Raw genomic sequence first — 17,607 nt, 5'->3', positions numbered from 1 at the left:
CGCGAGCCCCACGGAAGCTGAGGCGCAACGCTCGTACCTGTGAGCACCCGAATGCTTAGGTTCCCACGCGCGCAGCCGGTCGCTGACCAATCAGCGGCCGCTACAAGACACGCCTGGGCCGTCAGCCGACCAATCCAGCGGACCTCTGAGCCGTTGCAGGGGAGCGGGCGTCGCTAGAGCGACTGCCAAGGGGGAGAGTCTTTGGTTTCCTCGGGGCGGCCGCACTTCCGGCCTCCGAGCCCCTGTAGCTTGGCGTTGTTCGCGGGGGCCGGTGGGATCGGAACCCCGTGCTAGACTGAAAACACGAGCCTCTAAGGCTGAGAGGGGTTTAGTGCGGTTGTGCAGGAGCGCCGGCGCGCGCGACTTTTTCTGTGTTGGAGCGGGTTTAAGGAGGCGGCTCTGGGGGGTGAGGCGTTTAGGTGCGTGGCCTCCCCACTCTCGGTTAGTTCTTTGAAGCTTTTTTTTTTTTTTAATCTAATTCCCCCCTTTTCCTCCTCCTTCCCCGTCCCTCTGTGACGCACCCCAGACGTCGACATTGACTCAATTCTAGGCGTGCACGTCAGTGCTGGAGTTCGAAGGGGGAGGGAGCGGGAGCGGGGCTTTAGCAATTGTGGTTTGGTACATACCGGGAAAAGTTATTTTAAAAAGTTGTTATCTCTCCACAGGGTGAGGTAACACAGACCTTGGAGCCAGATTTGCTGGGTTTGTACCCCAGCCCCAACAGTTAAGCGCTCTGTGGCTTTGGGCAACTCAGGTAAATGGCTCTGTGCTTCAGTTTCCCCATCTGTAAAATGGGCACAACGTGGGTGGGTGCTTCATGAGTTAGAGTAGGCAAAGCACTTAGAACAGTATCTGGCACCTAAGTTTGCGTAATAAAGGGTACATGACATTACTTAGTGGCACATCGAGGTTGTTCATCTGAGGAAGGAGGCACAGTCTGAGTAATTATCAGAAGCAAAGCAGGTAACTTTAAAGTAAAGCCATAAATATTTTTCTGGCCTGGAGAGGTACAGGAAAGTATACTGGACACTGGAAATGTATTCTTTCTTCTCTCAAATACAAAGCGAGATCGGAGCCGGTTACAGAGATAGTATTCATTATTATCGTTATTATTTTGCTCATACTTTTGCCATAGCAGTTCCCCTCCCATATGTCCAGACCGCTATAAAACACTTGCCGTTTGTTAAACCCCAGGAGTGCAATTACATAGCAATGAAGAGAGCAGCCAGTTGTTTAATTGCAGTCACGTTTATTTGCAGTTTCTATACACACTTTCTAGGTAATCAAACTTTTCTGGTACATTTTTTTTGAGAGGGGTTCACAATGAAACTGTCACCATTTTTACTAAAAATAAATACAAGACTTAAAGTGTTGCACAGCTCTAAAATATACAAAGGCTTGAATTGAATGTAAACGTTGAAAACATCTTACAAAAGAAACCATTTTTGCAACGATTTAAAAAGTTCATATTTACAGATATTACAAAAATACAAAATGGAGGCAAGTCCATAAACCATTGTCTTTCGGCCAGCATGAACTGGTTCTAGTACCAAAAGAGTTACACTGTAACCTTCCTCATAGTTGTAAATCTTTGTCATGATCTAGTTCTTTCAGTCTGCCACCACTGCAGCAAATGTACTCACTGAACTTTGGCAAGAGCAAACAGTGTGTTTTGTTTGCTGCAACTGGTCCGTGTCCTCTACTTAGCCAAAAAAAATAAAAAAATCAGGAAAAAAAATTTCCCCCACACAACATAGACATGTTGTATAAACACAAAAGAAGAAAAAATTAGCATCAGTGCAAACAACAGAAGAAAAGTTTGGGTTGATGTTGTTCACAATACCTAATGTGTGTACTCTGCTTTAAGACGGCAGTGATGTTGAAGACAACCCTCTAAATCTTGGTCTTATGTGCTACGTGATAAAGCCATGTAGAATTACTAAGGAATTTCTTGCCTTTTTTTTTTAACTCAGTTTGTTACTCAATACTCTTTTGCACAGTGAATTTTAAATCCATCTTTATCTGGGTTTTTTTTTTTAAATCTATGAAATATAAAATAGGGAAACTCTGCTATAAATTTTTAGAGTAAACAAAATAAGTAAAACTATATTCTAAGGGTTAGTTCTGTGATCATTACATATAGAAGGTCTCTTATTGCCTCACAATTCAAGTCAATATGTATTTTAAAATATATATAGTACCATTACTTAAATTAATGTCAATAATAAGGTGACATATTTGTTAAAGCCAATTTGTGTGTTTTCTGTTCAAGATTTAGAATCACTTTTAAAGCCTACATACCTTTCTTTACGCTTAAAAAACCCCTAACTACACAAAAGCCGTACTGCAAACGAGCTGCTTTTATGAGAATTACAAAAAATCACCTATTGTGACTGGAAATGACTTTTTTTTATTGCATTTGTCTAAAAACCTTACTTTTAAAAGTTTGCCAAGTGTACTTTTCAAAGTATGAGAAAAAGTTATTCATGTTCCCATGTGGTGTCAAACCATGCTGGTTTTCTTAACTAATGGGTTCCAATGAGAAATGATGGTCCATTTTTTTTCAAACCCCCAAACATTTTTCTTTTAGTAAAAAGTATAACACTTCGTAAATGTTCAAATGTACGCTTTACCAGGTAGCTTATCTATCCCTGCGCGCGCGCGCGCGCGCACACACGCGCGCGCACACACACACACACACACACACACACACACACACACACACACACACATTCTCCCTCCTCTACCCCGCCACCCCCAGCACCCATTTTACATACGAGGATGACAAGAAATTAAGAAACACAACTTGATAGTGAAAACAAATAGGAGAATAAACCAGACATTTTTTTTTCTTTCCAAAGAAACAAACAAAAACCCAACAGCAATCAGATTCTGTAATTCTCACTCTGTAACATCTTAAAAAGTGTTTCTATTGAAAGATAGCATCTTCTTAGACCAGGCTTTCTCCTTCATATTGCATGAACTAAACCAAAACCACAAACCCCCTTTCACACATCCTACTTTCCCAAATACCACTTGCATAAGCTTAAAGCCAGCTGCTTATCAATTTCTTGGTAACTCTGGTATGTTCTATCACTCTAATCACATTCTATTCTTTTATATAGGCCGTATGCCTTCTTAGTTCTCTACTTTCTACCTTCTCCCATTCAAAACATTCCAAGTACATAGCTGCTCATATTTCCGACATATCATTTCATACAGTATCAGTTCATGTCAAAATCACAGGTGTAAAACCCATTTGCAGATTTCAACTTGTAACTACATTTTTTTTTCAGTTTTAAGACAAGAAAATTCAAGTAATTCAGCTTGTTTCCCTGCCTTCATTTTACCAGAGCACTTGCCCTGACATTTCCTTTCCCACCCACCACCCTCCCCTTTTGCCATCAAGCAGATAGAGTAAAATCAGACAAAAACTCAGTTATATGTAGCATTGTGAACCAGAGCTGCTCCCCATTCCCATTTTAACAGTGAATTTAAATAATGCATATACACATACCTATTTCCCAACTACGTTGTTCACAGTGTCATTTCTGTTAATTTTTAGGTAGCATGGATCTCATCAGCACAGAGAGAAAGCTTCACTGAAAACTCATTGCAGGTACTTACTGATAAATCCACAGCTCTGTGGCATGCTTATGTTTTATTTTCGTTCGTTAAAGAACCTGGAGCTAATTGCTCAACTGTTTAAGGAGTTTAAAGATTCTAGTCCTCAGATTAGGACTGTTTATGTCCCCAGTAGTGTAATAGAAAACATAACCTAAAATTAACTACTGTTTTCCCTACTCATTCTCTTTAAAGCAATCCACTGAAAAATTGAAGTTTAAAGGACACTGTCAAGTGCTGTTGTTCAGGGCTTTATGTTGAGAATGATGATTTCTCTCACTGATTTTTTTTTTTTAAATCAAAAGCATGCTTTTCATTCTGTCCAAATTGCCACATGGCAAATCACAGCCACGTGTTACCAGTAGTTTGTTTGGTGCTGCAGTTTGTCACAAAAATGGTTAAGTCTGAATTCATTATTTTAAATTAATCACATTTCACTATATGACCTCAAGATTTCCTTTATTTCACCAGTTTAAAATTCATATTTTGAGGTTTATCATTCAGAAATCATATTGGTGGACATTTAAATATGGTATTTGATACGAAAATGGTATTCACAGAATACAGTTATTACACTTTATTTGTTGTGTTCTATAAGCAGTTGGTGTGGTAGATAATTGGCCACATGTCCACTCGTCATCCATAAATCTATTTACACATTTTTATCAAAAATATGGTATTTACATGTGTGTAGTTCTTCTAAATTTTGCTTTAGTTCATTTTAATGTAAAAATATACCGAACCTCCAGAGTATTTCATCCTCTTAAGAATTATGACAGTGAGGGCTTTGTTTTCTGAATAGGCAGCTCTGGGAAAACTTTTTCTAGGTTTCATGAAAAGCAGACATTTTCAAATTCTCTATTATCAAAAGGAATGAGATTGGGTAAATCAAACTACCCTAAAGAAAAATATGAAAGACAGTGCAGCTACTTAAAAATATGGAAAATAATCAAGAAAGACCAAACCACCTTCCATTTCCCCAGCAAATATTTAGGAACTTGTTGGTAAGCGTGATGGTACCCCACCATGTGCTGACTTCTCCCCAGTCTTCCGTTCTGTTCCTCCATCCTCATACGACTAAGGTTTTGGCCTTTGACAGCCAGCCTGGCGTGGACCACCTATGTTGAGCTCTGGGAGGATCGGTCATCATGTGGGCTCCCATCGGAATTTTCTGTCTCGCCTTCGGAGATGGCCTGCATGGGCGCGTTGTACAGCCTGCAGCGGACACTGTAGCGGCTGCTGCTGGCCGCAGGGGGAGCCCGGGAACGTCCAACCCTTGCCGATGCCGGGGTGGCAAAGTTCTTTGAGGAGAAACCTTCTGCATTAACCCGTGGGGAGCACGGAGAGAGGGGGGACAGCGCTTCAGTTCCCGGTGCCCCCTGATGGGCCTCATGGGTGCTTTGGGGGGACTCGGCTGTGAGTTCCCCAGGAGGTTTGGGCAGGATGGGACTCTTCAGGATCTCAGTAGCAGACATGCGGTAACTGGAATCCGAGCGGCTGCCTTTCTTGAGGAGTAGTAGCTTAAACTCTTCATTCGATGTGTTGGACTTTTTGGCATTTCGGTAGATGAGGCCAGGAGACCTCTGGCTGTTTGGGGTGGTCACATTGCTGTTGGTTGAGGTGACAGAACCAGCACTGTTGCTGCTACTGCTGCCCAGGGAAGCTCTAGATTTACTTCGAACAGACATGTCCCCAGAATCTTTTCTTCCAAGTACTTTCCTCTTGGACCTTTCAAGAAAAGGAACAATCTCAGTCCACATACACTTTAATGAAACTAAAAGTGTTACGTCACACTCAGCCATCTCCTTAAAGAGCAGTTTGTTGTACCCTGTCTGATGGGATCCTAAGCATTAGGGCTGTAGGGGTGAGGATTAAGATACATTGCCCTCGCAGCACTCACAGCCTGAGGGAAATTCTCCAGTAACCAGCGGATATGAATTAGGTTTTGGAAATGACCATTTCAAATAATGACTAATGTGGAGGCTAGAGGTTCTAGGGGAGGGCTTACTGGGAAGTTTCACAAGAGTACAAGAAAATACTGCTCTCTGACTCGTGGTTAGAGTGTAGGTGGTGAAGGACGGTCACTTTTATTCAACCTGTCTCTGCAATACAGATGAAATCCTCTGATGCCTGGGATTGGCTTCCAGTGAATACCAGGAGAGCAAAGTGGAAGGAGGTGTGGATGGGACAGGACTGGCCATAGGCTGACGGTCGATAGGCTTGGGTGATGGATATGTCTGTGTGTGTGTTTGGCTGGGGGTGGGGGCAGGCAGTGGTGCGTTACACTATTCTGTCTACTCTTAAAATTCCTCCATATAAAGAAATTTCTTACATGACTTCTTGAGTAAGTCAATCCATTTTGGCTGCAGATACCATTTGCCATAGCTGCCCAGGAATATCTGTGTACAGTGTATTAATCAGTAAGCCAACTTTCTGGAGGAGCTGGAAACCTAGACCACTTCTGGAGCTCTGAAAGCTCTGTGCACTATAAACTCTCAAGAAAAGAAAATGTTTATTGTCACTGTGCTGCACGTAAATAAATAAACAAACAAACAAATTCTGCATAAATGTAAATCTAAGATTACCAAACTCTGTAAGTCTACCAAACCTAGGCACCCAGCCATCATTATTATATTATTTCTTTTGATAAATAAACAGGCATAAATTTCGTGAACTTAGTCACTGAGTCAGCATGACCCAGTTCATTGCTACGTACTGGCAGCATGCTTTCTCACCAGCCTAAAAACCTGTAGGTTAGAGAAAATGTCAGTTGTGCAATTGGACTCCAGCCTGATTATGGTGCACTGAAAGCTTCGTGGTTGCTATCTCGTGTATGCCAGTGTCTGGCACTCTTAATAGGGTAGGGATTTCAAACTAATGTCTGCTTTTAGCATCTACCATATTCTAGACACAGACATGATATTTTATCATCAAAACTGAATATGTGAGCTATAGGTATCCCCAGTTACAGCAAGGGAAATAGGTACACAGGTTTTAACTGACTCAAGATTGGACAGGAAGTGGCAGCATTGGGATTCAATTCCAGGTCTTTCTGACTCTACTCCTTCCATTCTGTCCACTCTTCAAGACACTAGCATTTGGTTTTTTAACTTCACAGCATTTAATAACTTGTCCTAAGGTTGGGGATAAAAGGGGGTGAGGAGAATATAATCAGGGACAAAGAAAAATAATGATTCTACACTCTCCAAGTGGAGAGGTGAGCCTGCCAAGGTCTACACAGAACGTGTTTGTGATTGGCTCGTTTAAAAGAAAAGTTGTTGAAGGGCAGTGTTCCTTCTTTGTGAGAGAACCACATCAACAGAAAACACAAGTTCCCCTAAAAAGTAGGATCCTGGGAAAAACAGTGGTAAGCTGCTTGTAAAGAGCTTGCTTCAAAGAGTATAACTTCATGAGGTAGACAGGACAGTCCCCAAGCTTTGTCCCTTGGGAGTCGCATCTAGGTCACCAAGGCCTAGTGAAGTAGGCAGTGGCAGCTGTGAAAGGAGTAGCTGTGTTATGACTGGATAGCTCAGTCTGATATGGGTTCAGTTTCCGAGGGCTAGTTCCTGTTTCGTTCTTCGATCACAGGTTGTGAGGAGTATTCTTGCAAATAGGGGCCTCGATCACAGGGGTCCAGGGGTCAGATGAGAGAATATGAATGGTCAGCATGGATGCAACACTATCCTGGAAAAGCAGCCTAGAGGACATCCCCTCTTCATGGGATATGGAGCATTACAGTTAGAGAAGGGCAGTGTTAACTACAGAAATGTAAGTTTTAGGAAGAGAGGGAAGAAAGGGAGCAGTGATTAGTTGTTGTGAGCTATGAAATGGGCAGGTTTATATACTGTTTTGTCTCAAACTTGGGGCTGTGTTTAGTGAGTCACCTTACATTTACCCCTGATAGTGTAGGATTATAGCTTTGAGCATGTGTTTTTAGGTTAAGGAATTATTTAAATGTCAGAGATTACACTAGAGTTTGAGCTTTCACCCTTAAGTTACTTGACCACAAATTGTTTTCAAATTAAAAACTTGTTTCAGAATGTCTTTCCTAGGGGAAAAAACAACAGCTTCCCTCAGCAGTTCTTAGGAAAGTCTCTCAATTGAGGTCTACCTAACTGTATATAAGGCCACATATTTCCCAACTTGAATATAAGTCTATCAGTTTGATTTGGAAAAATAATTTTTCTTTGCTTGCTTATGTTTTTTGCTGAATGTATTACAAGTACCCAGGGCTTTTCCATATTTGCATTTGATGAGAAGCACGTAAGAAGCAAAACCTTTGTTATTGTTGCCTCACCTGTGAATGACTGCAAATAAATCCTCCGTTGTTCGAGGTTTATTTGGAGACACAAACACACTTTCTGCTTCAGCCTGAGAGTCTTCACTTAGTGGTGAAATCACAGAGTCATCACTCGGTGACGATTCTTAAATTAAGAACAAAAGCATCTTTAGGAAGAAGTCACCCAGCACGCTGCTGGGCTTCACTGACTCAGGGAACAACTAAGCAACAGTTACCTGACCGCCATTTTTAAAAGGAAGGAGCTGTCTGTCACACTTAGTCCCTCCATGATAAAAGCTTTTATCTTAATTGTTTTAATAAGTGAAAAGAAAGAGGGAAACCAATACCCAGGGCTGTACTGTATTATGGGGAAGGTAAGAAAGAAAAACTTCAGGAGGTGCCACGAGACACCTTCCCATCGTGACAAAGGTGTCAACAACTGACCTTTCAGCGAAACCTCGTCCACACTTCCTTGGGTCTCCTCTGCTGCTCCGCTGTTATCAGAGGCACTTTTGGCTGAAATACCTGAAGCAGTATTTTCCTGCTCAGAATATTTTTCAGGGCATGGATTTACAGTTGATATCTCTGCTTCATAGCTGATATTCCCAGGCACTTTGTCATGGTGGCGGCTCATCCCAAGTTGATGCTTAAGTTGATTGCTTATGTCTGTGACTCTAGTTGGTGAGTTGGACTGAGATGTGAGCACGTCCACAGACACAGGGTATGCAGCTTCCTCCCGGTCTACAGGAGATACCTTCTGGACCTGCGCTAGGGCTCCATCTGGACCAGCTCCACATTGTAGCATTTTACAATCCAAATCATTTGGGCGAGCAGCAGAGACCCTCTGAAATCCTTCTGCGGGAAAGTCACAACTTTCACTTGGTGTGTTTTCTGGAATAGGCTCACTGTCCATATGTATTTGGTCTTTTGTGCCACTTGAATCTAGAAGGTTGGTACCAGCTGAGGTTACCATTTCTGGATCACAATGATTCTTCACATCAAAAGAACGGTTTTTTTCTAATTGTAGTTTATCTGATTCCATCTCAACTGCAGAGGAGTCTAAAAAGGACAATATGGTGTCTTCAGTGGAGTACTGACGTGATAGTGATTTCTTAGTCATATGTGGCCTAATCGTACCTGGAGACAGGGCAGCCATGGTGAGAGTGCTTTCCTCTAAGTAGGGGAGATCTGTATTGTTGCCTTCTTTTTGCTTAACTTCTTCAGACCTACTGATGGACCTAAGGTTGACAGATTTCAGGACTGTTGGTGTAATTGCAAGAGACGGTGGAGGATTTGACCTCAGTGTTTCTCCTACTGCATTTTGCTTATTATGACTGAAAACATGCAATGGGTGACGGTGGTGGAATGGTTTATTTAAGACATTATGAAGAGCACTTAGGTCAAGATGGGTAGGAGGTATAATTGGAAGTTCAAGGTCTTTACCCAGTGATAGAACTCCGTCTTTTAAAGAGGGTTGCTGTAGTGAGGATTTCCTTTCTGGGACTTTTGGTTTTCTTTTGCTACCTCCAGGAGACAATGGGCCAGAAAAGAAAGCTGTAGGGAAAGAGGACGTTGGCGTTTCAGACTGGCTGGAGTAGCCACTTGACGGAGATGCCAAGCCAGCCAGCTTTTCTGGTGAAGCCAGTTTAAACTCATTGTCAACAGAAGGAAGGGAGGGGGTGGTGGCTCTAGATTCCGACTGGGATGTTTGGGATTCCGAGCTCTCTGGAGATTTGATGCATTCGATAACTGTGGTACCCGTAGCAGTGCTTGAATTAGATAAAGATCTGTAAGGATCATTTGTTTTCAAGTCATTTAGAAGCCAGAGGTCTGCATAGTGAGTTGATTCAGCACCTTCATCTTTGAATGGTGGAACATCTGGAGTGTCTAACTGAGGTTCCTTAATGCCATGTTCACTCTGGTTCATCCAAGAAGGTTCCTGCTTGGTGGGCAGACTGGCATTTTCCATTCGAGAAGGCGTGTTGGAGAAATCAAGAGGCAGCTTCATTTCCCTGGAACTGTGAGGCAGGAGCTGGCCACTGCTTATCTTTGGTTCTTTCTTCTCAGAAATGTCTGCATTTCCATCAGACTTCCTCAATGATGAGCTACGTTTAGGTGGAGTCGGCTTTGCCTTTGGTTTCCTGAAAGAGATGCTTGGTCTCCCCTGTCTCCTGTGGTCTAAGTAGTCCTGCCAGGCACAGTCTGGAAGAGTAGGAGGAACCCCGACACCCTGGCCATTCTCTGGGCCCAGGGCTGCATAGTGACAGACGTAACTCTTACTACCTTTGAGACCACAGTCAAAGTGCATGGAGGTGTAGTATCCTTCTGTGTCCACCGAAAAGTGAGAGCTAGTGTCTGCTTTGTCCGATGGAGACTTTTCCAGAAAGCTGTCATAAGTGGCCATGCTCGTGAAGCTTGGGCAGCCCAGGCTGTCTGCCTTGGGACGCTCAGGGCTAAAATCCTGGCGGCAGGAGGCATCGTGATGGTGGTGTAGGTAATTCCACTCGCTGTCACTCGTGTTGCTATTGTTGGGGTCATCCAACAGATCTGCCACAGTGGAGGTAAAGGAGTTTGCTCGGTGGCCCCTCGCTTTATCCAGGTGGTCGTTGTACTGCTCTGTCACGAAGACACTGGCGTCCTCATTAGCGTGAGGGGCTGTGTTTAGTGACAACTCCGAGTCACAGTGTGAAGAGCCAGTGAGGGGAGGAGAGGCTGCAGGAGGGATTGTCTCTGAGGTCTGTGAGGGGCATGTGGAGCTGCTCCCACTCCAGTTGCCACTGGATGACTGGTGGTCATCTTTCTGGTCCATGTGGCTGCTGAGGAGGACGCCAGCCGTGGAGATGCAGTGGATGGGGCTCCCAAAGGTGTCCGAGTTGGAGGAGATGTCACAGCTGCCAGAGTCGGCAGCCATCCGGGGCAGGCGTGACCGCCCTCTCTCACTTAACTTGTGCTGGGGGCTGTGAAGATGTTGAGAACAGGCCAGGCTCAAAGCAGGCTGGTGCTCCTGTGCACTCGGGCTGCTGGGGGCCTCGCTGCAATCGTTAAGGGTTCTTTCTTGGTCTCCCACGAAAGGCTCCCCCTCTTCATATGCTGAGGGTTTAGCACCAGCTTTGGGCTCAGCATCCCCACCTCTATTGCCCTCCCTGGGAAGGCTCCGAGATCTTGTGCGGCTGCTCACTGCAGGAGTAAACATGGTGTCGCCTTTGTCTGCCAATGCGGAAATGTTGCCAGCAGAATGAGAAAGGGAAGCTGCAATGCTTTGACCCCTCTGAGCTCTGATTCTCCTTCTGGATGGAGCAGCGATCAGAATGTCCTCAGTTTGGCACTCCGAGTCCCTGGTTCCAGACCTCCTATTGACAGCGTTGGAAGGATCTGGATTTGTGTGCACAATCACATTCCTTTCCCTGGCCACGGGCGATTCATCAGAATCTAGGGCACATGGAAAGCACAGTGAGATACTTCATACATCAGCAGATAAACAGACATTCTGAGAGATGTCCACAATTCTGGGTGCCGGCATGTTGGAGTTTTTTCTTACAGAAAAAAAAAAAATCAGCATATAAAATTAGGAGCAAGTTAAAATGCTTTGGGCGGTCTCTCTCTGTCCCTTTACCTTTCTGACTCTCTCTCTCTCTCTCTCTGTATATATACACAGATACACACACACTATATGTATGTGTGTATGTATACTAAGGGAAGATAAGCTCTTAGATCTTTTGTGAATTCTCTCTCTCTTCACGATCAAATTACTTTGCCCCAGTAAGTGTCTACTATTTTTTTTTTAACCAAAATACATCTTATTTTCTTGGCCACTATACACTTTTATTTCTCAGTATAAACATAATGAAATAAAAATCATAGAATGCATTATATGAAGTAAAAATCTTAATTACAAGAGATGCTATCATAATAATAATTTTAAAAACCATAGGAAGAGATATCTTAAACACATTGAACAGAAAAAAATAGAAAAAACGTCACCAAGGGTATCATATTATGAATAGTCAATATTTAATTGAGTATGCTTAAAGTTTACCTTTTAAAATAATTAATGCCATAAAAGTATATCTCTCTCCAGATAAATGTATATTTCTCTAGAAGAATCTTTCATTGCATCTTGTTAATTTTTACTTAATTTCTGCCTTAATAATACTTTTTAAAAATAGCAAAATATTATATTTCAGCCATAAAATCTGAATGTATATGGCTAAATCCATAAGGTCAAGCCTTCACAGCCTGGAAGAATGGAGATTTAAAAAGTAATACCACCTGGCTTACTGAACACAAAACAAGTACACATCATTTCAAAACCTCTACAAGTTACAACGTTGACTATTTTTAAGGAAGCTGGTTAAAGGCTGGCTTCCATTTCGTCTCCTTATAATCGGCACCCGACAGAACGTTAACCATTAATAGTTTTATACCACACCTATTTCTTGTTGGACTCTTCTGGGGATACCCGAGATGGTTTTCCTCCTTCTCAGTTTTCGTCTCCGCTGTAGTACGGATTGTGAATGAACAAGAGAGCAGCGTATACTAGCCTCTCTGTCAAAACCAACTCCTGCAACCCACAAATAGGTCTCATTAGCCTCTAGAAATGGCAAACAAATTTTCATTTGCTTGGAACACAGTGATATTTATTGATTGGAACTAAAGGAAGAGTTTGGATTAAGCCTGTGAACAAATATAAGGGAGCCCTTATTCAGCTCTTATTTAAATTATGCTGCAGTACATTAAACTTTACTTCTAAATGCAGCTCTCCACAACAGCTTGCACTGCCAAAAGTAAGAAGCAAAGAAGGAAAATCAAAAGAAAGAGGAGAGAAAAATAACATCAAAGAATCACTCTCACACAGAAATGGCTCCTTAAGGACTTACAACCTTTAGTTACTACTCTTTGCTGGTCTCTTTCTGGGCTCTCTGAAGCTGATATCTTTGCATAGTAGGTACATAGCCAAGATGTTAACCTGAATTAGTTCAGCTAACATATCCTGACCCATTTCTGCATTAAAAGTGTCATTGTGAGGGTTTTTTTCCCCTCTACCTACTCTGCACTCTGCCCAAGCCCTACACACACACACACACACACACACACACACACACACACACACACACACACACACTCTCTCTCTCTCTCTCTCTCTCTCTCTCCCCCTCCCTCCCCCTCCCCCTCTCCCCCTCCCCCTCTCCCTCTCTCCCCCCTCTCTCTCCCTCTCTGTCTCTCCCTCTCTCTCCCTCTCTGTCTCTCCCTCTCTCTCCCTCTCTGTCTCTCCCTCTCTCCCTCTCTCCCTCTCTCCCTCTCTCCCTCTCTCCCCCCCTCTCTCCCTCCCTCCCCCCACCCTCTCTCTCTCTCCCTCCCTCCCTCCCTCTCTCTCTCTCCCTCTCTCTCCCTCTCTCCCTCTCTCCCCCTCTCTCCCTCTCTCTCTCCCTCTGTCTCTCTCTCTCTCCCTCTCTCCCTCCCCCCCTCCCTCCCCCCCTCCCTCCCCCCTCCTCTCTCCTCTCTCTCTCTCTGGAAACAACAGCCTAGAGATGTGTTTTTAAAATCATCATGTAACTGTCTACTTTCCTCTGCTGACTAAATTGGACACATTTTGGTTTAGCAGCAGTGTCTTATCAATATAAAATAAAAATAAAAGGCAGTCCTCAGTTCTTCACTTAAGTGGATCTATCTTCTGTACCAATTGTAAGTAAAGCTGGAATTCCCAGTCTTTACACGTGTCTGTTTTCTTTTGTAAATACACGGGGGAAACCATGATGCTTGTTAGTTTCTCTTTCCATAACTACATTATTGACACACTACATGCAGTCCTATCAAAACTAGAATGATGAAGGAGGAGGTGAGGAACTTGAACTCCTGCCTGGCACAGGCATGTACCAGGAACTTTTCATAGTGAGCACTGCTTCAGAAAGCCATAAGCCAAAAGTGCTTTGGGATCTGGTTGCTTCCTCGTGTATCCTGACTGTTAAACATGGGGCAGGACGGCATGTTAAACTTTGGTTCAGCTATACAGTAAAGCAGTTTGAGTTCTGCTTAGCTTTACAGTGACGACAGTTTGTAGAACTCATGTTGAAAAATCTGTATGAGATGTCATATGTTGAATACTTTCAGTACCATCAGAATTCCTCCTAATGAAATTTTCCTTTTTTAGTTCTAACCAAAGATTAAAATCCTTCCTTTTGATCATAATAATTATGTTACAGGCACAGGTATTTTGTGTCATATGGACATAGTTAACAACTTTCTCATTAAAGCTCTTGAAATCAACATATAATCTAGGCTTTAGTCTGAGAGTTCCTGAAATAAAGCAGGAGAGAGCTTCCCTTTTCCTGAATTACAAGACCCATACTCGAAGGACTAAATTTGAAAACAAGACTTTACTTACAGTGCCATGAAGAAAGCAGGTGCTGCTAATAATCAGATGTTCCCAGAACTGAAAGTTAGTTTAAGCGGAGCCAAAATGATTCATTCTGACAGCTGAACTCCCCTAAGCCATCTCAGTTAGATTACGGAGATCAGATAAAGTGCACATCTTTAGAATACTTTATCCTACAAGTTGAATAGGTCATCAGGAAAATTAAGTCCCAGCTCACAACCAGCCGATCACCTAGAACTCCTTTTGTCAGGAAGAAAATAATATTTACCCTGATACCTGGTCACCATTTGCTCCCCACTTTATATGAGACAAATTTGAGTGACGTTAATAATAGCCATGTCCAAAATGCATCTCGAGCAACATACAATCTTTAGTTACAAGGCACCAGGATGGAAATCAGTCATAAAATGGCCATTCTGAGATTTTCAATATAAGAATAAGTTAGAATTTAACTATTAGAGATGCTTAAAGAAAGCCCAATGGGTACATCATTTAATTCCTATCTTTGAAAGTTAGAATATTTTATAGCATTATTTTACTTACAACTAAGGTTACCACATTCTAAGATCACCAATTCTGGATTTTACAATTGCTGCCAGTAGACTTTTCAAGAAAAGTCCACACAGGCTTGCCTTCGACCTAGACTAATAGCCAAACTCTCAATACACAGGAGGAGGAAAGCAGAGGGTGAATGGAAGCCAGGCTTGCTGCGTTTAGAGTAGAATTCAGCCTTCACCTATGAATCCATGTATTTTTTAGGTCACAACTCCCCCAAATCAATGCAGAAGTCTAGACGGTCTCTGAAACAAGCCTACCTCCATCCAGGAAGCATGAAAACAGATTTTATAGTTGGTCTACAGGATCACTAGTTGCGGTTTTGGAAACCTGGGGCTTGCTGTTTTCTCTCTTGCCGTGCCACGCATCATTATCATGTGATTAATCACTGCCGCTTTCTCCATTATTTCAGTCAGCTATGGCCAGAGAGCTATTCGGTGACTTTTTTTTTTTTTCCAAAAAGAAACTGTCCATCATTTACCTAACAAGCAGCCCAGCGGAACGTATGCAAATTGATGTTCAAAACCTGATAAAAGCATATTGAACATCTTCTGGGTCGTATTCTGATGAAAAGGGTATCATGTGTTTACAAAACGTATTCTTAACTGGTACACCAAGCAGCACAGATTCTGACCATATTTAATACATGGAATATTCTGACCCCACTGCCCCTAAGAAAAAAACAGAACGATACCAGTGACATTGATGGGAATAATGCAAGAAGAAATCACTTGGGCATCTTGTTTCATCTTCTCCTCCGGCGTCGGGAGAGGTAGTGCTTTGCTCCAGTTGGTCTGCTTGTCCAGTGTGGAAGGGATATTGTGTACTGGGTTTTTCGGCCTCTGCCCTAGCATGACATCTGTATCTTCGTCCTCCGGGGGATGGGACTGCAAACGAAGTACATTCAGATTCAGACTCAGCCATCAGGGTTTATACGTAAGCACATATATATTTCAGAGTTAAGAAAAATGAGGTCAGAAATAAGCTTTCAGGTCAAAGGAAGAATTCCTAGACGTAGTTAGTAAGTACAACTAACTGAAAGTTACGATTTCAGTAGTCAAGCAACACAAAAGAAAAAAAATAGGCTAAACATGCTTTTCGGGTCAAAGGGAATTAAGCGGAGAGACAAGGTAGCCAGAAATCCCCAAACTTCAAACTGAAGAAAGATGTGAGTCTCTAATCCGCTGAGAGGTAGATTCACTTTCTGGATAGCTGTCTCACCATAAATTCCTACTCAAACTCTTGAAAGCTCTAGGTGACTAGGATCAAAGGGAGAAGATGATTTAGATGCCTATGAAAAGGTTTGGAAAACTGGCCAGAAAGCCTGGAGTCAGGAGACATTCCAGAACACATAACCAGAAGGACAAGCCGACCTAATCTGAGAGGCCAGATTCAAATACACGGAGTTAATTTTACTGCAGGATGATGGCATTTGTGAATGACGTTTTAAAATGCAATTTTGTCAACACTGTGCATGTGGAAAAGCAAAAGTGAAGAATCTCCTCCCACCGACGATAGTGGAAAATACAAATACTGTTACTGGGGGAAAAGATTCAAGTGGGTTTCATTTTCAAATTCCGAAGAGTAAAATAGTCCTAGTTTATTTTCTTTCAGCTTCGCAGTGCGAAGCTTTTCTTCCAGCTGTGTATTTAAAGACCTTGACTTCTATGTGATATTTGCAAATTCTCCATCCAAACCTTTGATCGATTTTAATACTGTCTAACTTTTATTTCAGGGTTGGGCTCCTAGCCCAGATTATTAAAAAGGCTCCATCCCAAGTTTGATTTCAGGGCTGGGTTTCTAAACCAGATTATTAAAAGACTTAGTTTTTGCTGCTGAACCTAGTTTTATTTCTTCCCACAATTTGTTGGGAGGTGGCTGTTTGTGTAAAATAAGCATTTTTCCTCTTATTCCAGTTAGGTTTTAATAATATTGTCCTAAAATCAGGATGATTAAAAAAAATTCTCATTCTCACATTTGGAAGCATCGTGCCCTGTTGACTCAGGATTTCACGTATTGTCAAAGTCCCCTTAAAGAGAAGATTCCAGAGCCACTTGTTTTAAACTAACCCCCAGCATTTGCTTACCTTGTCAGAGGTACCTGCAAAGCCCCCCAGCACACCCAACAGGATATGATTACCCCCCTTGAGAAAAAGGTGTTCGCCATGAACATTTTTAGTACAACATTGCAACCTTCTTTCTCTCTTCAGCTTTTGTGCAGATTCCCAGCAAAGCAAATAGCTCAAATAAAGTTGGAGCACAAAAGACTTTGTTTCCTAGGTAACTTCCAAAAAGGAAACAAAAAGGTTTGGTGTGTGCCGAGAGACAGAGAGGGGGAGAGAGCAGGAGCTGGAGAGAACCCCCTGCCCCCCGACACACACCACAGTCCACATTTTGTCAGCGATTCCTTCCTTGAATAACAATGGACTGGGAAACAAAGAAAGAATAGTGACCTGACTGCAGGCTCTGGCCGGCAGCCAAAAGCACTTTTTATTTAATGGTGACAGGGACAATTGGCTGACAGCGAATCCTTTTGTCCTGTTCTCTTTTGCTTTGAGAAGCTGAACCTTTACAGTTCTAACAAATATAGGGCAAGTTGAAATTTCTTTTCTCCAAACTGCAGAGTCCAGGGATGGTGTTAGGTGACGCCTTGAACAAAGCCTTAATTGCAGCTTGGAGGAGGGGGGGATGTAAAAGCCAATGATATCACTGTCTACTTTATATTTTATTTAATTCAAGTTAGGAAAATACCGCTCTTTAAATTGATTTAAAAGAAT

The 17,607-nt window shown here is 42.5% G+C and overlaps 1 protein-coding gene and 1 long non-coding RNA gene across 5 annotated transcripts in view; one reads left to right on the top strand and one right to left on the bottom strand.

Moving 5' to 3' along the window:
• Positions 1–10: 10 nt before the first annotated feature.
• LOC117201227 (uncharacterized) overlaps positions 11–17,607 on the top strand; it is a 105,941-nt gene continuing 88,344 nt past the window's right edge. The window contains exons 1-3 of one of the 3 annotated variants that reach the window (XR_004483217.2): positions 11–441; positions 666–754; positions 3,566–3,619. This is a non-coding gene — a long non-coding RNA (uncharacterized LOC117201227). The remainder of the gene's footprint in view (positions 442–665; positions 755–3,565; positions 3,620–17,607) is intronic. The other 2 variants (XR_004483219.2, XR_004483218.2) reach the window with 2 other exon arrangements.
• Positions 1,230–17,607, bottom strand: part of NHS (NHS actin remodeling regulator) — a 349,404-nt gene continuing 333,026 nt past the window's right edge. For both annotated transcript variants that reach the window (XM_004269644.4, XM_049704699.1), the window contains exons 5-9: positions 15,526–15,718; positions 12,333–12,464; positions 8,348–11,332; positions 7,922–8,048; positions 1,230–5,352 (exon numbers count right to left, since the gene is read on the bottom strand). In XM_004269644.4, the coding sequence (XP_004269692.1) occupies positions 4,743–5,352; positions 7,922–8,048; positions 8,348–11,332; positions 12,333–12,464; positions 15,526–15,718 (4,047 nt within the window). In that variant the 3' untranslated portion in view covers positions 1,230–4,742. The remainder of the gene's footprint in view (positions 5,353–7,921; positions 8,049–8,347; positions 11,333–12,332; positions 12,465–15,525; positions 15,719–17,607) is intronic.

Source organism: Orcinus orca, chromosome X, assembly GCF_937001465.1.
Source record: "Orcinus orca chromosome X, mOrcOrc1.1, whole genome shotgun sequence".
Classification (NCBI taxonomy): domain Eukaryota; kingdom Metazoa; phylum Chordata; class Mammalia; order Artiodactyla; family Delphinidae; genus Orcinus; species Orcinus orca.
Note: the sequence above shows the minus strand (reverse complement) of the source record. Positions and strands in the feature narration are given on the sequence as shown.